Genomic DNA, 21,221 nt, shown 5'->3' with positions numbered 1-21,221 from the left:
ATACCTCAGTGCCGAGTTTTTAGACTACTTATCGGAAGAGGGAATTGAATCCCAACTGACTGCGCCGGGCACACCCCAGCAGAATGGCGTAGCTGAAAGAAGGAATAGGACCTTGTTAAACATGGTCCGATCGATGATGAGTTATGCACGACTGCCTATTTCGTTTTTGGGATATGCCTTGCTTTCCGCGAGCCATATTTTAGACAATTTACCATCAAAATCTGTTCCTGCCACTCCATATGAGTTGTGGAATGGGCACAAGCCCAATCTAGAGCATCTCAAGATATGGGGGTGTCCAGCTCATGTTTTGGAAAAGGATCCAACTAAGCTGGACTCAAGGACAGAGGTATGTTTGTTTATAGGATACCCCAAAGGATCAAAAGCTTATGAATTCTATAGTCTCCGAGACAAGAAAGTCATTGTGAGTACTCACGCGACATTCTAGAGGAAGACTTTGTTATGAATCATAAACCCAGCAGTGAGGTAGCTCTAGAAGAGCTCACTTCAGTCACAAGTTCCATTAACCAAGAACAAGTACCGATTGTACAACCAATTCCCGAACCTTCAACTTCTACACCTAATATTGTAGTGCCGTGCCGCAGTGGGAGGGTCTCTCATGAGCCCGATAGGTACATTGGTTTGGGAGAATCTATGGATCACTCCTCGGATAGCAATGTTCTAGATCCCTAGAATTTTGCAGAGGCGCAGGCGGATGTCGATCATTGCCAATGGGTAAGTGCAATGGATTCGGAACTACAATCAATGATTGACAAAGACGTCTACGATTTATCTGTCCTACCCGAAGGGTGTACTGCCATTGGGAGTAATTGGATATACAAACGTAAACATGGACCCGATGGACGATTTAAAGTCTTTAAGGCAAGACTAGGGGCTAAGGGGTATACCCAAAAGGAAGGTGTCGATTACGACGAGACCTTCTCCCCAGTGGCCATGCTCAAATCGATCCGGATTCTATTGTCTATAGCAGCTTACATGGATTGGGATGTGTGGCAGATGGACGTTAAGACTGCGTTCTTGAACGGTAGTCTTGAGGAGACCATCTACATGGAACAACCCGAGGGTTATGCCGTCAAGGGCAAAGAGCACATGGTTTGGAAGCTTAAGAAGGCCATTTATGGTCTCAAGCAAGCATCTAGATCATGGAATCAGTGTTTCGATCAGACTGTTCACAAGTTTGGATTCGAAAAATGCCCTAACGAGAGATGCGTGTACAAGAAGATTGAGAAGGGGAATGTGGTGTTCTTAGTTTTATATGTAGATGACATTCTTCTAATTGGAAACAATAAAAAGATGTTGTCATCAGTACGAACGTGGTTGTCAAACCAGTTCGAGATGAAGGATATGGGAGACGCGGGACACATTCTAGGTATCAAGGTCCTACGGGACCGTGGGAAAAGGATGTTGTGCTTATCTCAAGAACCCTACATCGACACTGTACTTAGTCGTTTTAGCATGCAAGATGCCAAGAAAGGTTTCTTACCTTTTAGACATGGCATCCATTTATCTCAAGAGATGTGTCCCAAGACAGCATCTGAGATAGCAGAGATGAGAAGGATACCATACGCTTCGGCAGTTGGTAGTCTCATGTATGCTATGCTTTGTACAAGACCTGATATTTGCTTTGCTGTTGGCATGGTAGCAAGATATCAGTCAAATCTGGGTCAAGGACATTGGACTGCAGTAAAGAACATACTCAAGTACCTTAAACATACTAAGGACTATGTTATAGTTTACAAAGGAGGCGAGCTCTGTCCTTTGGGATATACTGATTCAGACTTTCAAGCTGATCAAGACTCGAGGAAATCTACTTCTGGTTATGTGTTTACCTTAGGAGGTGGAGCCGTAATTTGGAAGAGTGTAAAGCAAAAATGCATTGCAGACTCTACCATGGAAACCGAATATGTGGCCGCTTCGGAGGCTGCAAAGGAGGCTGTATGGCTCAAGAACTTTCTTATGGACTTAGATGTGGTCACGAATCTGCCCAAGAGCATCATCATTTATTGTGACAATTCTGGTGCTGTGGCTAATTCGAAGGAACCAAGAGCTCACAAAGCGAGCAAACACATTCTAAGGAAGTATCATATCATTAGAGATAGAGTGCAGAGAGGAGACATACAAGTGGTCAAGATTGCGTCAGAGAACAACCTGGCAGATCCTTTTACTAAGGCATTGGCGGTCAAACCGTTCGAGCGCCATGTGGAAGGGACGGGAGTTCGAATCGCTCGAGACCTCAACTCGCTTTCAGTATAAGCGGGAGAATTAGACGTAGTGCACATTTTTTTGTATACTCGAAAGCCTGTTTTGAGTATAAGTGGGAGATTGTTAGAGTTTGTATACTAGAAATCACCTTTCGAGTGATTGAATACTGTTGAAACTCTTATTTTATTTTCCAAAGGAATAAACAGATTATTTTTGTCAAATGTTGTTATGTTTTACATTTAATGGATGTTTATAACATGTTTAATGTATAAGTAACTTAACAAAGTCTAAGTCTTTGTTTTAGTAGACCGGTTGTGGGCGTCGTTCACTTTAAGGTAACACGGTCAGTTCTAAACAAAGAAAAAGAAGAATTTCACAACCTAGATAAGCTTAGACTACCTATTGTGAAAGGTTGCAATGTCAGTCCGATTATTTCTAAGCCTTACTGAAATAAGATGACATTGGTGTGGAATAGCACTGAATGGATCTAACAGCGAGACGGTCTTTATGCTATCTACTGAAAGACGAGGTCTTGTAAATTGTTATTTCTTAATCAATGTACGTTAGCATTGTGCATACGGTATTGATTATGCACTACTTTGACTTACCAAATGGTGCGGGTTTTTCGCAACCCAATAAGCCTGGTATATTGGGTAGTGGTGATTAATATCTAGCAGTGTTAGGATTGCTATTATGTTGATTCGTGCGCGAGGTGAGTCTCGTTTGATAACATCCTCAAGAGAAGCTTGAAATAAGGTTTTATTATTCGGAACCTAGCTAGTTGGAGTTTAATTACTTTATGAATAATAAATAAGATTTTCTTGCTGAGTCCTCTCTGGGAATAAATTAATTAAGTCCATAGCAGACAATAATTAATTAATGGATGTTTCTATCTTAAGCGCAAGAAATAAATATCAAATAATGGAAACCCAAAGTCCTTATAATTTCGGATTTGGATGGGGAGTGCAATATTACTTCTGTAGTGGCTGCTCGTAATATTCCAATTAAAAGCTTATATTAAATTGGGTTTAATTTAATTAGTAAAAAGCTAATTGGAGGAGCCCATATCCAAAGCCTTCCATAGATCCTTGTTCGGGCCCAATATGTGACTTATTATAAATAGGAGAATAAAGGAGACAGAAAACACACTTATTTTTCTTCAAAATTTTCGCCCCCCCCCCCCCCTCTCTACATAGACAAGGGGCGATTTTCTCTCCTCCGAGGGAAAGGATTTCCGTCTTAAGTCCTAGTACACTGGTGAGATCAGCCCACCCTGATATCAGTTCACAGTCCGGGAACCAGACATAAGATCCATGGTTTTGTACTAAAGATCTTCACGTGGAGAAGGCGCTAGCTATCTTCGATTCTTTGGAGAATCATCAAGGTATAATGGCTAAACCGTAGAAAAGCATGTTTTAGGTTTCAATTAATTTAAAGCATGTTTTATTTGAGTTATGAGCATGATACATGTGATAATTACGCGAATAGAATTTGTCTAAATAATCTGCTAAATAGATCAGAATTATTATGTAATTGGTTTTATGTGAGCGCTTTCGCTGCCAGTTCCTTCAATTGGTATCAGAGCCAGTCTTTGGGTCTGATTATTTGAATTTAAATTTCGCGAAATTCATGTATGCATGAGTTTTTGTTTTCGAAGCATGTTCTTGTTTTTAGTTGTTATATTTTTATGCATGATGAACTCAAGAACAATCGAAACAAAGAACTCAAATATTTGAGCTAAATTAAAATTCTCAATAAAATACTCCCTCCGTTTTTTAAAAATAGCAACTCTTTCCATTTTAGTCCGATCTTTAAAAATAGTAACTTTCAAACTTTCTATTTTAGGAAATCTTTACACCCTTATACATCAATTTATTTATCACTTATACCACTAGTAAATTGGGCCCTAGAATCCACTAACATTAATTCCATTACTTTTTTCTCTCCCTCTCTCTTACATTACCAATTTTTCTCTCATTCTTTCTTACTTTACCAATTTTTCTCTCCCTCTCTCTTACGTTACCAAATTGTGCATTAAAACCCGTGTCGTTTCATATGTTTCTATTTTGAAAAAACGGAGGGAGTATCAATCATAAAAATCGTCTTAAAGTTAGGGTTAGAGTAACTAATTAGTTCGATGATATATAATGAAATAATATTTTAAATGTCAGTGTTTTCAAAAAAATAATTACTATATCATTTAATTAAATGTGAAATATTTTTTATTCTGTGTATCATTAAGTCAAATTTTATTGCATAAATAACTTCATTTTTCCATAACTCGTTGTTGTTTCTCAATGAATTTCCTACATAATGTAACTAGTATATAACTAGAAATAAAGGGATATAAAAAGTTTTTTTCTATGTAAATAAGGACCAAACTTTAACAATCTATCAAGTACCAGAATTTATTAGGAAATCAACATAAGAAAATGCTGACAGAAATGTGACATATTCATATGTCAGCAAATTTGGGATTACCAAAAATGCCTTCAAGCCATTTGGGCATTTTCGTCCAAAAGGCGGCTAAAAACACAGTATTTGTGATTATATTAAATGTTAGGATCCTCTGATGCTATTTTTTAGTTAGAAATCTGCGGTGCAAAAACCCAAAAAAATTAGGGACTAATGATGCGATTCACTCTAAAATTTAATATCGAATATAACATTGTTCTTGCATAAGCAATGCTAGTTTTATTTATCCGATATATATAGGCCTGTCAAAATGGATACCGGGTAATGGATACCCAATATCCAAACCCGAAAAATCGGGTAATTGGATACCCAAAACTCGAAAAATTGGGTTTTGGATCGGGATCGCGTATTGAGAATTTTGGTTTTTCGGGTATCGAGTGGCCCGATACCCGATCAGGTATACCCGAATTATCTGATTTTTTTAAAAATTAATATATAATGTATTTATTTAATTTTTAACAATTTAAGTAATTAAATATTAAACATGAGTCGACTGTTCCTATTACTAGTCATATTTTAAATAATTAAATATTAATCATTGGTTGACTGTTCCTATAACTAATCATATATTATATAATTAAATATTAGGGTTAATGAGTTACTATTATTGATCTGAGTTACAGAAAAGACACGTCTCCTTTCCCTCTCCTGCTCTCACTCCCGTGCTCTCCCTCCGCCGCCGCCGTCTCCTCTCCCAGCGCCGGCCACAACATCTCTCCCTTATCCTGCTCTCTCGCCTGCGCCGCAGCCCATACTGCCCAGCCACTGCCATCCACCGTCGCCGTCCTCTACCTCCGTCAGCTCGTCCATGTGAGCTAAACTCAAACATACAAAAAGTCAACATTGTCATGCTAAGAGTTGGAGCCAACCAAGTGCCATCTATCAATTTTCTAGAAGCATGAAGTAAGAAGACAATTTCATTTTGAATTTATGTTGTAATAGTCACCGTAAGTTTCTTGAAAAGAGGAACAAAACCTCATCTTTTGTTTTGCTACTTAAGTCGGTCAAGGTGAGGGAACCGACATAGTTAGTCTATAAATATGTATTGCCTATAGACATTTTAGAATGTATTAGAAAAGAGATTAAGCTTTCAATATATATAAGTCCTCCACTACTTTTGTGAATTCTCTCTCCTCGTATTGTAATCTATTAGAAATACCATCTCCTTTTATTTTAACAGTCCAGCCGTGAAGGTAAAACTTTATTTTTGTTATGTTAATGAGTAAGATTATGTTAATGTTGATGACTTGGATTGTTGTCTATTAATCAATAATACATTGTGTTGAGTCAAGGTATTCGGCATACGATCACGAAAATTAGATTACATTAATTGCATCTTAATTTAGATAGTAAAGAGTTGTTGCATATTGGGAACTCTATACTCTGAATATGTACATTAATTGTTAACTAAAAGTAGTTGCTTAAAATTTCAAAGTTGATCAATTTATTCAAGCTTCTGAAATAGTAATTCTTATTATTAATGTTAATGTGTCATATCATTGCCTATTACATTTAATGTAAATACTGAGCATATTATTGATTGTCACTTGGCAGCAATATATATAATTATGCATGGAGAGTTAGAGACATTATTGGAAGATGTACATTTTATGTTTAGTGTCGTTTTGTATACATGTTGTTTAGTTTCATTTTTTATACATATTATTATATCTATTTAAATACTATATTTTAACTTTTTCATACTATACTATAATTGTAGGATGTCTCAAAGACCAAGTAGAAGAGCACCTATCATATCTAAGCCTATGGACACGCAACAAGAGCAATATCAACATGATTCTAAATGACCAAGATTTAGAAGATGTGTCAATATTAAAGGATATGGAAATGGAAGAGAACAATGTAGATGTTGGTGTTGATCAATCACATAAAAAGAAAAAAAAAATTGAGATAAAGAAGGAGACAAGATCTGTTCATTGGAAGGATTATGATAGAGTGAAGGTTATGGCAGGCGATCCTCCTATTGAGGTGGTGAAAGGAAAGTGCAAACGATGTGACGTTCTAACTGCAGCTGACCCGCGCTGGTTTGGAACTAATGGTTTAAAAAACCAAACCTTTGCCTATTTGAAGAAGAAGACACAAGAGGAAGGCCGCAATAAAGGACAAACTATGTCGAAGATGCAAATGGTGGCAATTCATCTTTGACTAGTTGGAAGTTTGACCAAAAGGTGGGTAGACTTTCACTTTGCGAGATGATCATCCTCGACGAGCGACCATTCAGGATGGTGGAGTACCGTGGATTTAAGAAGATTATGTCAAACTAATTGTCCACAACTAGAACTTCCTTCAAGACAAACAATAAGAACTAATTGTGTGAAGTTGTTCTTTGAATTTCAAGAGATATGGCATGGGTAGAGTTTCTATCACCAGTGACTGTTGGACGGGTGCGAATAACTCAAATTACATTTGTGTTACTGCACACTTTTATTGACAAGGAGTGGAGATTGCATAAGAGGATAATCAGTTTTGCCTTGATTAAAAGTCATAAGGGAGCAGACATTGGTGAATTTATAATCACAACGCTGAAGGAGTGGGGATTGACATCTCTCTTGTGTTGCACTATGGACAATGCAATTCCAAATTGATTCGAAGAAGGCATTATGCTTGGATGTCCCCACTCGTTGGAACTCTACTTACTTGATGCTTTAGTCTGCCATACCTTATGAAGATGCATTTCAACTTTACAATAAGATGAGCCAAAAAAAGCACAATGAATTCATTGGATTGCTTGAAAAACATGATTGGATATGCGTGAAGAAAATGATAGAATACTTACTGAAGTTCTACGAGTTGACTGTCCTCATGTCTGGCACCAATATCCAACTTCACACATTTTTTTTGCTGAAATGTTTGATATTTTTGATATCATCTCAACATTGGTGATAAGTGAAGATCATGAAATAAGATAGATGGCCATGAAGATGAGGTAAATACTTAATTTTTTTACCATAGTTTAGCAATACATTACATCTTATTAAATACAATTATTCGATTTCATTTTTTTTTTAAATAATAGGGCAAAGATTGGAAAATATTGGGAGGAGGATATGGAATTACATCCATGGATGAACAGAATTTTATACATTGCTGTCGTGCTTGATCCGAGACAAAAGATGAGTCACGTAGAGACATGCTTTAAGTCAATCTATGGAGATACACGAGGGGAAATCATGGTCAGAGATGTTACATACTCATTGATTGAGATGTTTGACTATTATGTGGCAAGAGAGAGGCTCGGAGACCGCCTCAGCAGCAAAGAGATGGTGACGATGAGGATGAAAATCAAGGGCGATATGTTTTCTAAGGAACATGTAGACTCGTGGTCTTAAGAGGGAAGCGGCAGACCAACAAGTTTAATGAGCTCGTTGTTTATCTTACTGAAAACACTCACATCGAGGAGAACGATGACGTGAACCACTTTGATATCTTGAAGTGGTGGTCAGAGAATTCGTTATCCCGTTCTAATTAAGATGGCAAGGGATATTTTGGCTATTCCTATTTCTAGTGTTGCATCTGAATGTGCATTTAGATTGGGAGGTCGTATTCCAATCCATATAGAAGCTCATTAGCTCCTTGTATGGTCGAGGCTTTAGTTTTTGTTTCAGATTGGTCGAAGAGTATTGACTTGGAAAAGAAATATAATGAAGACATGTTTGAAGAATTAGGCAAAACGGACTTGAAGAGTATCAAAGTAGTAAATTATATTCATTCAATTTATTTATTTATACATTATACATTATACTTATTTGACCTTCTTTTATTGTTTATCCATGTAGTATTATAGCCACCGTTGGAGTTCGAGATGATGGTCCACTTTGCCATAATAAAGATGGTTAGATGGAGAAAGATGGATTTTTTTGTGGACTTTTGATATTATCAATTTTGAATCTTTGATGGTTATTGTAGATGGACGTTATTATTAGATCTTATGAATTGTGATGGTTATTGTCTTATTGAACTTATGAATCATTGAATTGTGATGTTTGTTACAGACGGAAGTTTGAACTTATGAGTTGTGATGGTTATTGATTTATTGTGGATGGATAAAAAAAGTGTTTTTTGTTAATATACGTTATAACATAAGAATTTTTTGTTTCTAAAAGTTTATAGTTGTGTTCTCTTAAATACTATTTCAAGTTTGTATTAGATTATGAATATATGTTTACATTTCTAAAAGTTTGAAGTTCATATTTATTTTTTGAAAAAAGTCAAATTGAAATTGAAATCGGGACTGGATACTCGATCATTCGAGACTAGATACCCGAGTCGGGTAATTGGACACCCGAAATGAAATTCGGATCGAATGTATTTTTGAGAATTCGGGATTGGGTACCCGGAATTTTCAGATCGGGTACCCGATTTGACAGGCTATATATAGGTCCTTAACGCATTTGATGGACGAGTATATTTCCATTCGATACCCCTACAAAATCACAAATCTGGGGGAAAACAATTTAGAAAATCGGAAAAGTTGAAAAAACTGAAGAGGAAATAATGATAAAATTAGATATATAGAGACGAAGAGAATATGAAAATACTAGGGAAGAAGGAAACAACGAAGAAAATGAGGTCTGAAATAACCAAATTACAGATCACACACACCTTCGGCTGTATTATTGAGATTATTATCCGTTGATTTCTTCCAACTTAAAACAGCAGTTCCAAATCCAAATTATTCGAAACAAAGTTAACATGGATACAAACCAAGACGGGTTTAATTCTCCCCTAAATCCAGATTTTGCTAATGCTGATCAGCCCTCCGTTTCCTGTTGTAACTTCTTACTCGATCGCACTGGAGAAGTCGTTATCACTCATACTTCAGATGGATTGTCATGGCGACTGGTTGATTCATTCAATGATGTCAGTAATTTCTCTCTCTTTCTTTTCGCAATTTGACTTTAACTGGAAAGATCTCTGCAATTATTACGATTATGTTTTGCCTCAGTAGTAGATTAATCATAATTCTTCTTATCTGATTGAAGTTTTGATGTTTGCACATATGATTTCTGCGACTACATTCTTCATTTTCAGCTTATGGCTATGTTCATATTAACCGCCTTGTTCGTATGGGATTAGATATTTGTTTTATAGGTTAGTCTTCCATCACGGATATTTCTCTTTCTGCTTGCTGCTAGAAGTAGTATGTAAAGCTGTATCGGATAAGGATAAGGATTTAACAATTAGCTCATCTGTTTCTTATATGGTTAGCTGTGAGTTCAGTGAGGAGGAGTTTAAGTAATTAAGAAATTAGCTTTTTAGTTCAGTTGCAAATTACATTGGGGAGGTTCCGTGATCATGTGCTGCAGTTGGTCATCAAATTTGTTTAGTATTGATAAAATTTAATTTGCATTAAAGACTTAGGAAATGAAGGTCTTGCACTAAGAGACGCATAATTTTTGGTGGCTGCGGACATTTTAACATCAAATGCTTTCCATTATCGTAAAGTAAGTTGATGTCATGAGTAATGAAGAAGCATGTGCATGATATAAGGACATGAGATGGATTAATCAACTGAAACTCCACTTTACAGATACTTGACTGAATCTATAGCATTTCAAGTACATACGGATTGACATCATTTAGTGCTCTGTGACTGTGATATGAAAATGACTTTTAAATTGTTTTCTGTATAGTCTCCCAAATGTTTTCCTATGTATTTGCTCTTTGTATATGGTGAATTGTCCCATGGGGAAGTCAGGCTATGTTAATTGCATGTTACTTTTGTGGGATCAGCATAAGACGTTTTATTTGTATTACAACAGGAAGGGGATAATTTTTCTTGTCTGGGATTCAAACTTGTTTCGAATACAGAAATGGAGGTTAATATCGGTGATGTTTATGCTGTTAACTTCATTGGTTGGGGTTTGGTTCATGAATCTGCTCTTGCCAGCTTGGAAGTATCCCTTTTAGATCATTCTTCTGAGGTGAAACATGTTAGCCACTACTAAGCCTGGTATACATATATATTTTTAATACAGTCTATACACTCATGTATTGTGTTTTATCTTCACTTCAACAGATGTACAGGTTTACTATCTATGTTGTTCACAAATCAAAGACCCAATCATCAGTTTGGACGCCATTAGTTTACACTTTTGGTCATAAAGATTTGGAGATTTGTATGTCTTGGGTAAACCAGATTAATTCTCATCTGCATATGGAAGTTAAGCGACCTAAGAATCTTCTGGTACGTAACAATATTGTTTGCTTACTTTTAATTTTGTTGGTTTAGTTTCTTCTTTAGCACTGTCAATTATTTCTGAAGCTCAAAATGGTAAATCTAGATCAATTATGTCCTTTTCCTTTTTCTCGTAGGCTTAACTCCTTAAGTGATTAGGTTTTGGTTCATCCGAGAAGTGGGAAAGGTCATGGATGCAAAATATGGGAAACAGTGGCTCCCTTATTTTCTCAGGCCAAAGTTAAAACTAAGGTAAGTTTCTAGTTTAGTTATTCTCTTAGTGTCCAAAAATATATGTAATCTGTTGAGTTTTTCATACTCAAAGTACTTCTGATCATGGTTGTTTTTTGCATTAACTTGTTTGGCATGGTAGATATATTGTAAAACGTACAATTATTACCTTGGACCTGATTGTAGGTTCGATCTTATCAATGTTATGTTTTGCAACTTGCAAGGCTTCATTATATGGTTTGTGAACTAGGATTAATCTTTAATAGTCCAATTACAGGTAGTGATTGATTAATCTTCAAGACCGTTGACCTTGGACATCATGTAGTAGCTTTCATAGGCCAAATGTCCAATTTAGTAAAATAGGTCAAATAATGTTCTCATGTTCTCTATTTCTTGTACAGGTAATAGTGACAGAGAGGGCCGGACATGCAAGAGATATGCTATCCTCAATTACAAATAGGGAGCTGAATTTGTACGATGGTGTTGTAGCTGTTGTAAGTAGTTGTATCCTTCCACTTCCACGTATCTATTTTCCGATATTTATGGAATATGGGTTGTTCTGTCAGAAAACATGGATATAAAGTAGAGTTATATGTGCTTCGTGCTGAATTACCGATTCTCGCATCCAAACATGATTATCATGTACTACAATTGAATAGTCATGTTCACTAATTTGTTGTGCTGTATCAACTAAATTGTTTAATTTACTTCAGTAACCATTTAATATATATTGAAAATATAGCAGAAGTGGAAGAAGTTATTAATCAAACATGATTGTTTAGACCTTGTCTTTAAGAATTTCAAAATCAAGTGTGAAAATGAGGATTTTTCTTACAATTTTAAAGCGCTCTCTGATCATTAAAATTGTTCGAACAGGTTGCATGTAAAATTTGGCGATATTGATGTTTCTTTCATGTTTAATAGTTGTTGAAACTTGAAAGAGATGATGCTGAAAAAACATATTGTTATTTTTTTCTTCATCAGGTCAATTTCTGAAGAAAAACCTTGTTTTATACAATATCTGTCTGTATGAGGGATAAATTGACCATTGCAATAAGAATCTCTTTGTTGGATTACTTTCATTACTTTTTATAATCCTAGCATTTGTTTGAATGCTGCCAGGCGTACATAATTTCCATTTTGAGTAATGCAGTAGAAAGAAGGCCATCCTTACTATATTCGATCTTAACTTTTCTCACTTAGCTTTCTGCTGTATGTCGTCAGTGTTTTATTGTTCTGATGGCGTAATTAAATGTATGCTTGCATCGCCAACTTCATTTTCATTCCTTGTTATGAAGTTTCTGTTTCTAGGCGAATAAGGATTGAGGAACGGATCATATTCTTATAAAAGTTTCGCCTCATCAGTAATTTACCTTAGCAAATCTTTCTTCATTCATTCTTTCTCCCTGATCTTCTGCCATGATTTACTTCTGAAGCATTGGAACAATTTTGATCTTGCTTCATTATTTTCACTTGTCTCATCAGTTAGCAACTGATTCTCACCAGTTAACCACTGATGAAGGTTATCTTTGACATATTTTTTTATGAATTACATAGATATAAGATCCTTTTTAATACAACATGGTTGCTTGAGCAATTTATTCAACACTTGTTGGGTTTCCTTATTGACTTTGCACTTTGATATTACATATACATGATGTTGTAAGGATTTTTTATTTCGTAGATTAGTTTCTAGGACTTTTATCTTATTCTCATACACTGCATACTTTTCAAATGGTATTAGGGCGGTGATGGATTTTTCAACGAAATTCTTAATGGTGTTCTCTTGCCAAGGCATAAAGCTCCATATCCACCAACTCCTTCAGATATAACGCCCCCTGCTGAGAGTGAATGCAATGTTACAAATCATATTGTTAACAGAACGCGCTCAGAGCACTGTGATCATAATGAAGATGGATCTCCTCTTCTGAGGGGTTCTGAGAACATTGGGCTTGAATCCCCTAATTTTGGTATGTGATCATGTCCAGTGAAATAACTTTTTTCAATATACACATGCTATGAGTTTGTGTCTGGATTTAGAGACCTGGGAAAGTTTTGGTAAAAGCCATTAAAAGATACTTGAAGTTATCTATTTCCTCCACTGATTTATAGCTGTTGTATTTTTATCTACGATGTTCCTCTGTTAATTCTTCTCTTTTCATTTATGCAGGAAAAGATTCAGAGTCTCCGTTTCCAAATGAAATGTTCAGATTTGGGCTTATCCCTGCTGGATCTACTGATGCCATTGCTATTTGGTATATTCAGTTTTATATTCTGTCACATGATTCCTTTTGTCTGAGGCACATGGAAGTTGGTTTTATTGTCTCTCAAAAGAAACCTGTGCTTGAGCTCTTTATAACTAATTTTATGTTTTCTTAAAATTAGTTCCTACATACATTTTTTTAAGATGCCACAAATAAGATCTATATCACCCAGCCCTATTCATCTGTAATGATAACTGAAATGCTTTTACAATATAAGCTTATTGTTGTTTGGACTTTTAGTTTAAAGACAGAGAACCATTATATTTTTTAATGTGATTATGGCTTTGTATAACCGTGTATTTGATTCTCAAGCAAGCATTTGCATTTTTTAGAATTAATTCAGACTGTAAATAGTTATGGTATTAGCCATAAGAAAGAAATCGATCGTGGGTCTATATGAGTGCTATTGATTTTCGTTAAGTAAGTTAAATTCTTTATTAATTTGTAACTGGTGACCAGAGTTCTATTCAAATCTAAAATGCTTAATTTGTAACTGGTGACCAGAGTTTTATCTTGGGAAATTTTTTTTCTAAAACTTAGATGGTAATACAAGTTATCTCAGGGATAGCAGGCATGGTGGCATTTCATGGTCTCTGAATCTATATGCTCTACCAGCTTGCAGCAGAGACATAACAATAAAAATATAAGCTAAAATATATGTGTTATGCGTCCTTGATGCCAATAATAGTAAACAAACGTTAAAGCAAATCATATCAAGTACCATTTAAATTGGTGTGGGCTCCTTCATCTCAATATATCTTCTGTTCTTGCCTTTTATATTATGAAGAGAGGCTAGTTATATTTTGAGCCCTTGGCCTTCTTACAAAAGCTCTGTCTTGATTTTTAGAACCTATTTTACTTTAGATATATTGAAGTGACATGTATACTGTTATAATACCACTTTGAAGAAGAAATTCAAACCTAGTCATAAAATGTGATGAGAAAATATCGTTAGTGACATTATGGTTTAAAAGTGATTGGAAAAATGTCCCGATTATTCTTCTGTTACGAGATTGTTACCTTTCTTCTTTGTATTCTCTTTACATAAAAATTGTGCTCGAATTGTCTTTTAATTTTTTTCTTGTACTTATCTTCATAGCATCTTTTCTTTAACACTGGAGATTCATTTTAGTCGATCCATTAGGGCAGAAATTGCTTTCAATCATCTGGATAGAACTTTTGATGTTTGATTTTCTTCTTGCAGTACCACTGGGGCTCGAGACGCTGTAACATCAGCATTGCACATCATCCTCGGGAAAAAGGTGAACCTTGATATAGCTCAAGTTGTAAGACGGAAGGAAACTAATTCAGCAAATGAAGAACCATGTGTACGCTATGCTGCTTCTTTTGCTGGGTATTCTTTTGTCTATAATCAATAATTTCATTATATAATGCTCCTTCTCTCCCACTTTAGCAGTACCATTGAGTTTTGTGCAAGTTTAAAGAAATGTAAAGAAAAAGTTGGTGAAAAAAGAGAGTGGAATGTGGATCCCATTTTTATATACTATTAGTTCTATAAAATAATGTTAGTGGAATGTGGGGCCATTACTTTATGGAAGATTCTAATTGTGACTCTTAATGGGGGGACAGACTAAACTGACTGGGACTGCTAAAGTGGGACGGAGAGAGTACTTATTAGTTGGGTTTGACAACCTTCTCATAAATTTTGATGTGTCTGCATTACAATAATCAGATATAGACTTTTGAACCCTGTATAAGAGAGACAAATATATCTTCTCTTATATTTAAAACTCAGCTCATATGTTTTCCAAGATGCTAATAAACAGCAGTGTGCTACTGAAACTGTAAGGTTGGATTTGGATTTAGATATTTGATATTCCAATAGTTTGAAAATCCCTTCTTGGTATATAGTGTGGATGTGTAAAGATATTAAAACCCACTGGTTTCAAGTTTGTCGAAAACAAAGTTTGATGGAGAATTTTGAAAATTATTTTTACTTATTGTTAATCACTAAATTAAAATTAAGAAGTAAAATCTCATGTGCTTAAAATCCAAATTTTTGATTGAAATTATAGTATAAAATACACCTTGAGCGAAGTGGTAGAGTTTGTGTGACTGTGTTGGTGTGATTATGTGCATGAGTTTTTGACTGTATGTGAGAGAAGAGAACAGAAGGATGAGATTCAAACAACTAGATTTTAGAAATCCATAAAAGATAAAGCAAACTTAATGATCAAAATTCATTGATTTGTTTGTTTCCAATCAAGTTGAGTGGATATATCTTTCGATTTAAAATCACTTTTCAAAATCCACCATTGAATCTTTCAATCCGAATACAACATAAAGGTTGGTGCCCCAGTTCCATGAGGTAATATATGATAGTTTTTCCAGTTCATGAAAAAAATGTATTCAATGGTCATAATACCCTGGGCATACCTTTTAAGATGAGAAGAAGTTTGTCACATGTTTTATTGCTTAAATCTGATGATCAGTCTCGACAATGATTAGGTATGGCTTTTATGGAGATGTCATTACTGAGAGTGAGAAGTATCGCTGGATGGGACCTAAGCGATATGACTATGCCGGGACAAAGGTTTTCCTTCAACACAAGTATGGAATTAGTTACTCATTATTCGATTGATAAACAGAAGCTGTAGATCTTGACATATGTACAGATTCTGCATTATTTACTTCAGTTTTCTGCTTAAAATATGGCTGTATTTAGTACAATTTGGAATCTCTTTGAAATTGATGCATGGTAGACATGTTGATGGTAGTAATGACAATATTAGTCGACCATCAATTGAGAAAAGTAGTATAACCCTAGGTAAAGAGAGCAGTGGGTGCATCTTGTCACTTTTTTCAATGTGTACGAGGTAGCTGATGCCGCCATCATGCTGCTGTAAAAAGTGCAAAATTGATAATGAACCATTTGTGTGATAGGTGACAATGTTAAAGACATGATTGACTTCACAAGAATATGCTGGATCAAATGATGAATTCTGGTAGCCAATTAAGTGGAAATAAATAGAACTCATGACGCTTTCCCTAGGAGGCTGATCTAAGGGAAAAATTTAAACCACGAAAATAGATATTGAGGAGAAATATTCTTTTTGATGCTTTTATGATCATCAGATGATTCTTTAATGTCAGACTGTTGATCTATTGCTCTTATGATATTTACTGTGTTTTTATATGTACCGTTTGTTCTTTTACTGTATTTCTGAAGGTCATATGAGGCAGAAGTTAGTTATCTAGAAGTCGAAACGAAAGAAGCTAGCCCGAGTCCTGAAGCAGATCCTGAAGTCCATAGCAGGAGGTTTTGGTGTCTTCCCAAAAAGCCTGATCGAATGACTTGTCGTGTTAACTGTGCCATATGCAATTCAAAATACAATCCGACAAATACTGGTTCCCTCAGCCTACCCCAGGACTTTAAAGGAATGAAATGGTCAAGTTCCAAAGGCCGTTATCTGAGTGTTGGTGCTGCTGTGATATCTTGCCGGAATGAAAAGGCTCCTGATGGCTTAGTAGCTGATGCTCATCTTTCTGATGGATTCCTGCATCTGATATTGATAAAAGAATGCCCCCACCCTTATTATTTGTGGTAATTTCTTAACCCAGCCTCTCTCAGAAACGTACACATTGCATGCGTGCATGCACACGCTGCATGTTAGCCTGACCAAAATGTTTCAACTTCATCTTGTGTGGTTGTTTGTGAAAAACCCAAGTGGAGTGAAACAGAGTTAACCTGTTGTAAGTTTATATCACGTCACCTTTCAAGGTGAAGGTGCATAGAGTTTGTTGTCAAATTAAAGAAATTGTTTCCTGGCAGAATAATAACATCCAGTCTCGAGGTCCTTTCTACTGATAGGTACATGCTCAACAACAACACATGCTTCATGGCAATATGACAGCTCAAACTTAGATAGCACTATGTCATCGATCTTGTCAAACTAGGGTTATGCCGGAGCTTGTTGGAAACCTTCACATACTACTGGAACCGGCTTAAGTATAATTCACACCTAAAACAGTTAGGACAAAGAGTACATAACTTGGCCACAATTCTTAACCTGCATCCTGAACTAAAACCATGTACAGTTCAGCATCGTTTTCGTACCATTGGGCTCCATTAATTTGCTTTCACGGGTTTCTTTCTAGAAGCATCCCACTTGACACACCCGTATGCTTGTCTTCAAGAAGAGAAAATCTATTTAATTCACTTCCGGACTTGATTTTATTCATGATTTCCGTTGTGGCAATTGGATTATGAATTTCAACGATATATGGTTTTAAATGCAGGCATCTTATTCAGCTTGCTAGGAAAGGTGGGGAACCCCTCGGCTATAAATTTGTCGAACACCATAAAGTATGTTTCTTCGTCTTGCTTGTGTAGTTATTTTCGTGTGTAGTGTCTCGCTGACTTTTCTCCATGCCCGTGGCCAGACTCCAGCTTTCACATTCAAATCTTTGGGGAAGGAGGGAGTCTGGAATGTGGATGGAGAGCTTTTTCTTGCACAACAGCTATCTGTTCAAGTATTTCGAGGCCTCGTTAGCTTGTTTGCAACTGGTCCCCAGGAATAAAATACCACATATCTGCAGCTTGTGATATTTTTCTAACATCGTAGAACAATGCGAAACAGTCGTACTATTATCTTATCTGGAAATAGGTCCGAGGGACAGATTCGCTCATTCAAGAGATCGGCGAGCACACTATCAGAACTGAAAACTTGATGCAGGGGCTGGCACCATTCTTCAAGGACACCCTGTAAGTACTCAACATATGTAACTAAGATGAAAATATTTAAGTAATGGATTCATGTAAATGCTACTCCTGCTGAAATGCAGTGTTTGCTGTCGATTTTTACCTTTGTATGATGATCTCTATTTGTTAAGTACAAATATAAATTGATGTTTCTCCTATGATCATGAAATAATCCGATAGTTAATCTGATATGGATCCATGTAGATTGAGGTCCATTAACTCAAGATTTATACCCTTTGAGGATGTTTGATCTTGCAATTAAACACAAAAACACAAAGCAACAAAAAGGATATGGTGGATCTAACCTTCAAAAACTAGACCCAAAATGATTTGATGGGAGATGAGAAAGGAAGAAGTGTGAATTTGATATTAGCTAAATCCATTGATGGAGAAAATACTCTTAGCAATCTTCCACATACATGATTTAACTAATGGCTTCGCTAACTCTTGATGCATACTTATACTTGATCGTACTTGATTGAATCAATTGATGATCAAGCAACCCAGAAAACTAGGAAATGGATAAAAACTCTTTCAAGAATGAAAACAAGGCTCACAAGATTCTAATGCAAAATTCAACCAAGTAGAAAAATGAGAAAATGTGCTATTTATAGCTTAAGCCCAATTTCCAAGCAAAGGCCCACAAAATCTAGCCTCTGCGTGATCACCCGGTCAGGTGGTCTGGCCGCCCAAGAGTCACCCGTCCGGGTGGGATCTACTATCTCAGCTGTGCCTTCGGGTGGCCACCCGTCTGGGTGGGTGGGTCTTTTTCCGCGCTGCGCGGCTTTTGTAAAACGGCTATAACTCCCTCCACCGGACTCCGATTGAGGCGTGTAAGATACTCACGTGATGATCTTTCGAAGACGAAGACATTGGTGGAATTATCAGAGCATTTGGACATCATCTTGATAGGAAAAATACTGATTGCAGTTGCAAACTTTGATGCACGACTTCCATAATCATATCATAATCCAAATTTGTACATTTAAGTGATCTATTGTTTCAACGCAAGTCTACTCGTCAATCCTCAATTACAGGCATATGGTGCCTCATTTAGCGAAGCGGATCACCTATGCCCTTTCCTAAAACATTTCCTAAAACACACTCACAGTAAAATGGACTCACCATCAATTACTAAAATTGCTGATGTTTATAAGACAATTTTATTTTGTTGTGAGTGTGTTTTTGGAAATGTTTTAGGAAAGGGCAAAGGAGATCCGCTCTGCTCGTTTAGCTATGGCTTTTCTTGGATTGGGTATTATAATTTCAATCACGACATTTTGTAGTATATTTCAAATTTTAATGATATAAAATAACTTCGCTTTGCTTGTGGTGTGTAGAATAACATGTAATTATTGTTTGTGAGAGTAATTACAAGGAGATGTTACAAGATCAACGGAGGTAGTGTAGAGTTACTAATAAATATATTTATGATCCTTATTGTCGTACTAATCTTTCATTTCAACTAAGGTGACACATTTTTCTTTTTATTTCGTGTATGTTTCTGTTTTTGAAAACTTTCTCTCCCATTAATATACCCAACCTATTTTTTCTCTCTTCAATCAGATTCGATCTCACATCTCTATGGTTCCTCTTCCCTCTTTGTGTCTTTGCTCTTGTTATTCAGGAAGAGAGGCAGTGACACATTGATGGGTAAGCTTCTCTTCTCCTATATCTGCTCCTGCTCATATTCCTGTTCCTATTGAGCAGCCGTTTGCTAACGTTGTTGCTTCTCATGGACGAGGCATGAATAAATTCCACTGTTCTCATTGTGGTAAAATTAATAATCCTGTGGAATTTTGTTTTCCTACATGGTTTTCCTCCGGGTTTTGGCAAAGGCAGAGGGAAGGCACCTCAATCTGCTGCCCTTATTCTGGAAATGCAGCATAGATCTGTTAATTTGGTGGAGGAGACAATATCTGCTACTCCTTTGCCCTTGTCTTCATCTACTGCTGTGAATCTACCTAGTAGTATCAACATTTATCAGTCTTTTGTAGAGCCAGCACCTCCATAACTCCACTTCTTTGGCTAGGGACTCTACCTCTGACAGTCACTCCCAACCATTAAACAATTTTTCTGGTATAGTTTTCTTCTCACCTTGCATAAATTCCTTTTCATCTTCATGCTCTAGATCTTCTACTTGGATTTTAGACATGTGTGCTTTGATCAATATCTCTTTTCCTCTGCCTCTCCAATAGCTAATGCATCTGTCAACCTCCCAAATGGCCATATTGCTCCTGTTACTCACCTAGTTACAGTCCAGCTCACTTCTCTCATAACACTCTCTTTTGTTCTTCATGTGCCATCCTTCTCATTTAACCTAATATCTGTTAGTGCTCTCACTCAACACACTTCTTGCACAGTCATATTTACTCACAATAACTTCCAAATTCAGGAAGCTATACGGGGGACTGTGATTAGGAGGGGTAACCGTGTTGGCAACTTATACATCTTTGAGTTCTCAGATTCACCAAGTAATGCAGTATGCAGTTTTCCCTCTACTTCTCACAATAATGTATTTGCCGTTTCTCATGCTATTTCTGTTAACTCAGTTGTAAGTCTTGATGTTTGGCACCAACGTTTGGGCCATTCTTCTCTAAATAAACTCAAAGTTTTTGTCTCAATTATTATCTCCTACAAACACCCAGCTCACAAATTGCCAGATATGTCCTTTAGCAAAACAGAAAAAGCTTTCTTCTCCAGTTTCAGAATCCAAGTCATTTGCTACACACACAATGGATTCAGATATTTCCTAACCATTGTGGATGATTTCTCACGTTTTGTATGGACTTTTCTCCTCACAGAAAAATCAGAGATCCATACAGTCATGACACAGTTTTTCTCAACTGTTCACACTCAATTGTCTAAGAAAATCAAGGTCATACGAAGTGATAATGCCCCAGAGTTTAATCTCACCTCTTTACTCTCATCTTATGGGACTATCACTCAACATTCTTGTGTAGAAACACCACAACATAATGCAAGAGTGGAGAGAAAACACCAACATCTTCTCAATGTAGCAAGAAGCCTTATGTTCCAATCACATTTTTCAGTTGAATTTCGGGGGGAAGGTGTGCTCACTACTTCTTTCCTCATAAATAGAACTCCA

The 21,221-nt window shown here is 36.3% G+C and overlaps 1 protein-coding gene and 1 long non-coding RNA gene across 3 annotated transcripts; both read left to right on the top strand.

Annotated features, from left to right (window-relative positions):
* Positions 1 to 5,285: 5,285 nt before the first annotated feature.
* LOC125203427 (uncharacterized) lies at positions 5,286 to 8,786 on the top strand. Its single transcript, XR_007173365.2, has 3 exons — positions 5,286 to 5,888; positions 6,416 to 7,642; positions 7,733 to 8,786. It is a non-coding gene; the product is annotated as an uncharacterized LOC125203427 (long non-coding RNA).
* Positions 8,787 to 9,165: 379 nt separating this feature from the next.
* On the top strand, positions 9,166 to 18,270 carry ACD5 (Diacylglycerol kinase family protein). Of its 2 annotated transcripts, none has more exons than XM_048106543.2 (12): positions 9,166 to 9,576; positions 10,479 to 10,649; positions 10,736 to 10,903; positions 11,054 to 11,146; positions 11,527 to 11,619; positions 12,870 to 13,095; positions 13,296 to 13,380; positions 14,594 to 14,743; positions 15,859 to 15,960; positions 16,580 to 16,954; positions 17,650 to 17,716; positions 17,794 to 18,270. In XM_048106543.2, the coding sequence occupies exons 1-12, from the start codon at positions 9,409 to 9,411 to the stop codon at positions 17,929 to 17,931; spliced, it is 1,836 nt and encodes a 611-aa protein (XP_047962500.1). In that variant the 5' UTR covers positions 9,166 to 9,408; the 3' UTR covers positions 17,932 to 18,270. The 2 variants fall into 2 exon arrangements, with proteins under 2 accessions (XP_047962500.1, XP_047962501.1); XM_048106544.2 differs by having other exon boundaries at positions 9,168 to 9,576; positions 10,479 to 10,640.
* Positions 18,271 to 21,221: the final 2,951 nt, after the last annotated feature.

Source organism: Salvia hispanica, chromosome 6, assembly GCF_029641045.1.
Source record: "Salvia hispanica isolate PSC_SH4W2 chromosome 6, Shi_PSC_v1, whole genome shotgun sequence".
NCBI classification, from domain to species: Eukaryota; Viridiplantae; Streptophyta; class Magnoliopsida; order Lamiales; family Lamiaceae; genus Salvia; species Salvia hispanica.
This window is presented reverse-complemented; position numbering and strand designations above follow the sequence as displayed.

Coding starts and splice junctions, on each gene's coding strand:
- ACD5 (XM_048106543.2), top strand. CDS start 9,409: ATGGATACAAACCAAGACGGGTTTAATTCTCCCCTAAATCCAGATTTT. Junction 10,650..10,735: donor ATTCTTCTGAGGTGAAACAT/GTTAGCCACTAC, acceptor TCACTTCAACAG/ATGTACAGGTTTACTATCTA. Junction 16,955..17,649: donor CCCCACCCTTATTATTTGTG/GTAATTTCTTAA, acceptor TTTTAAATGCAG/GCATCTTATTCAGCTTGCTA.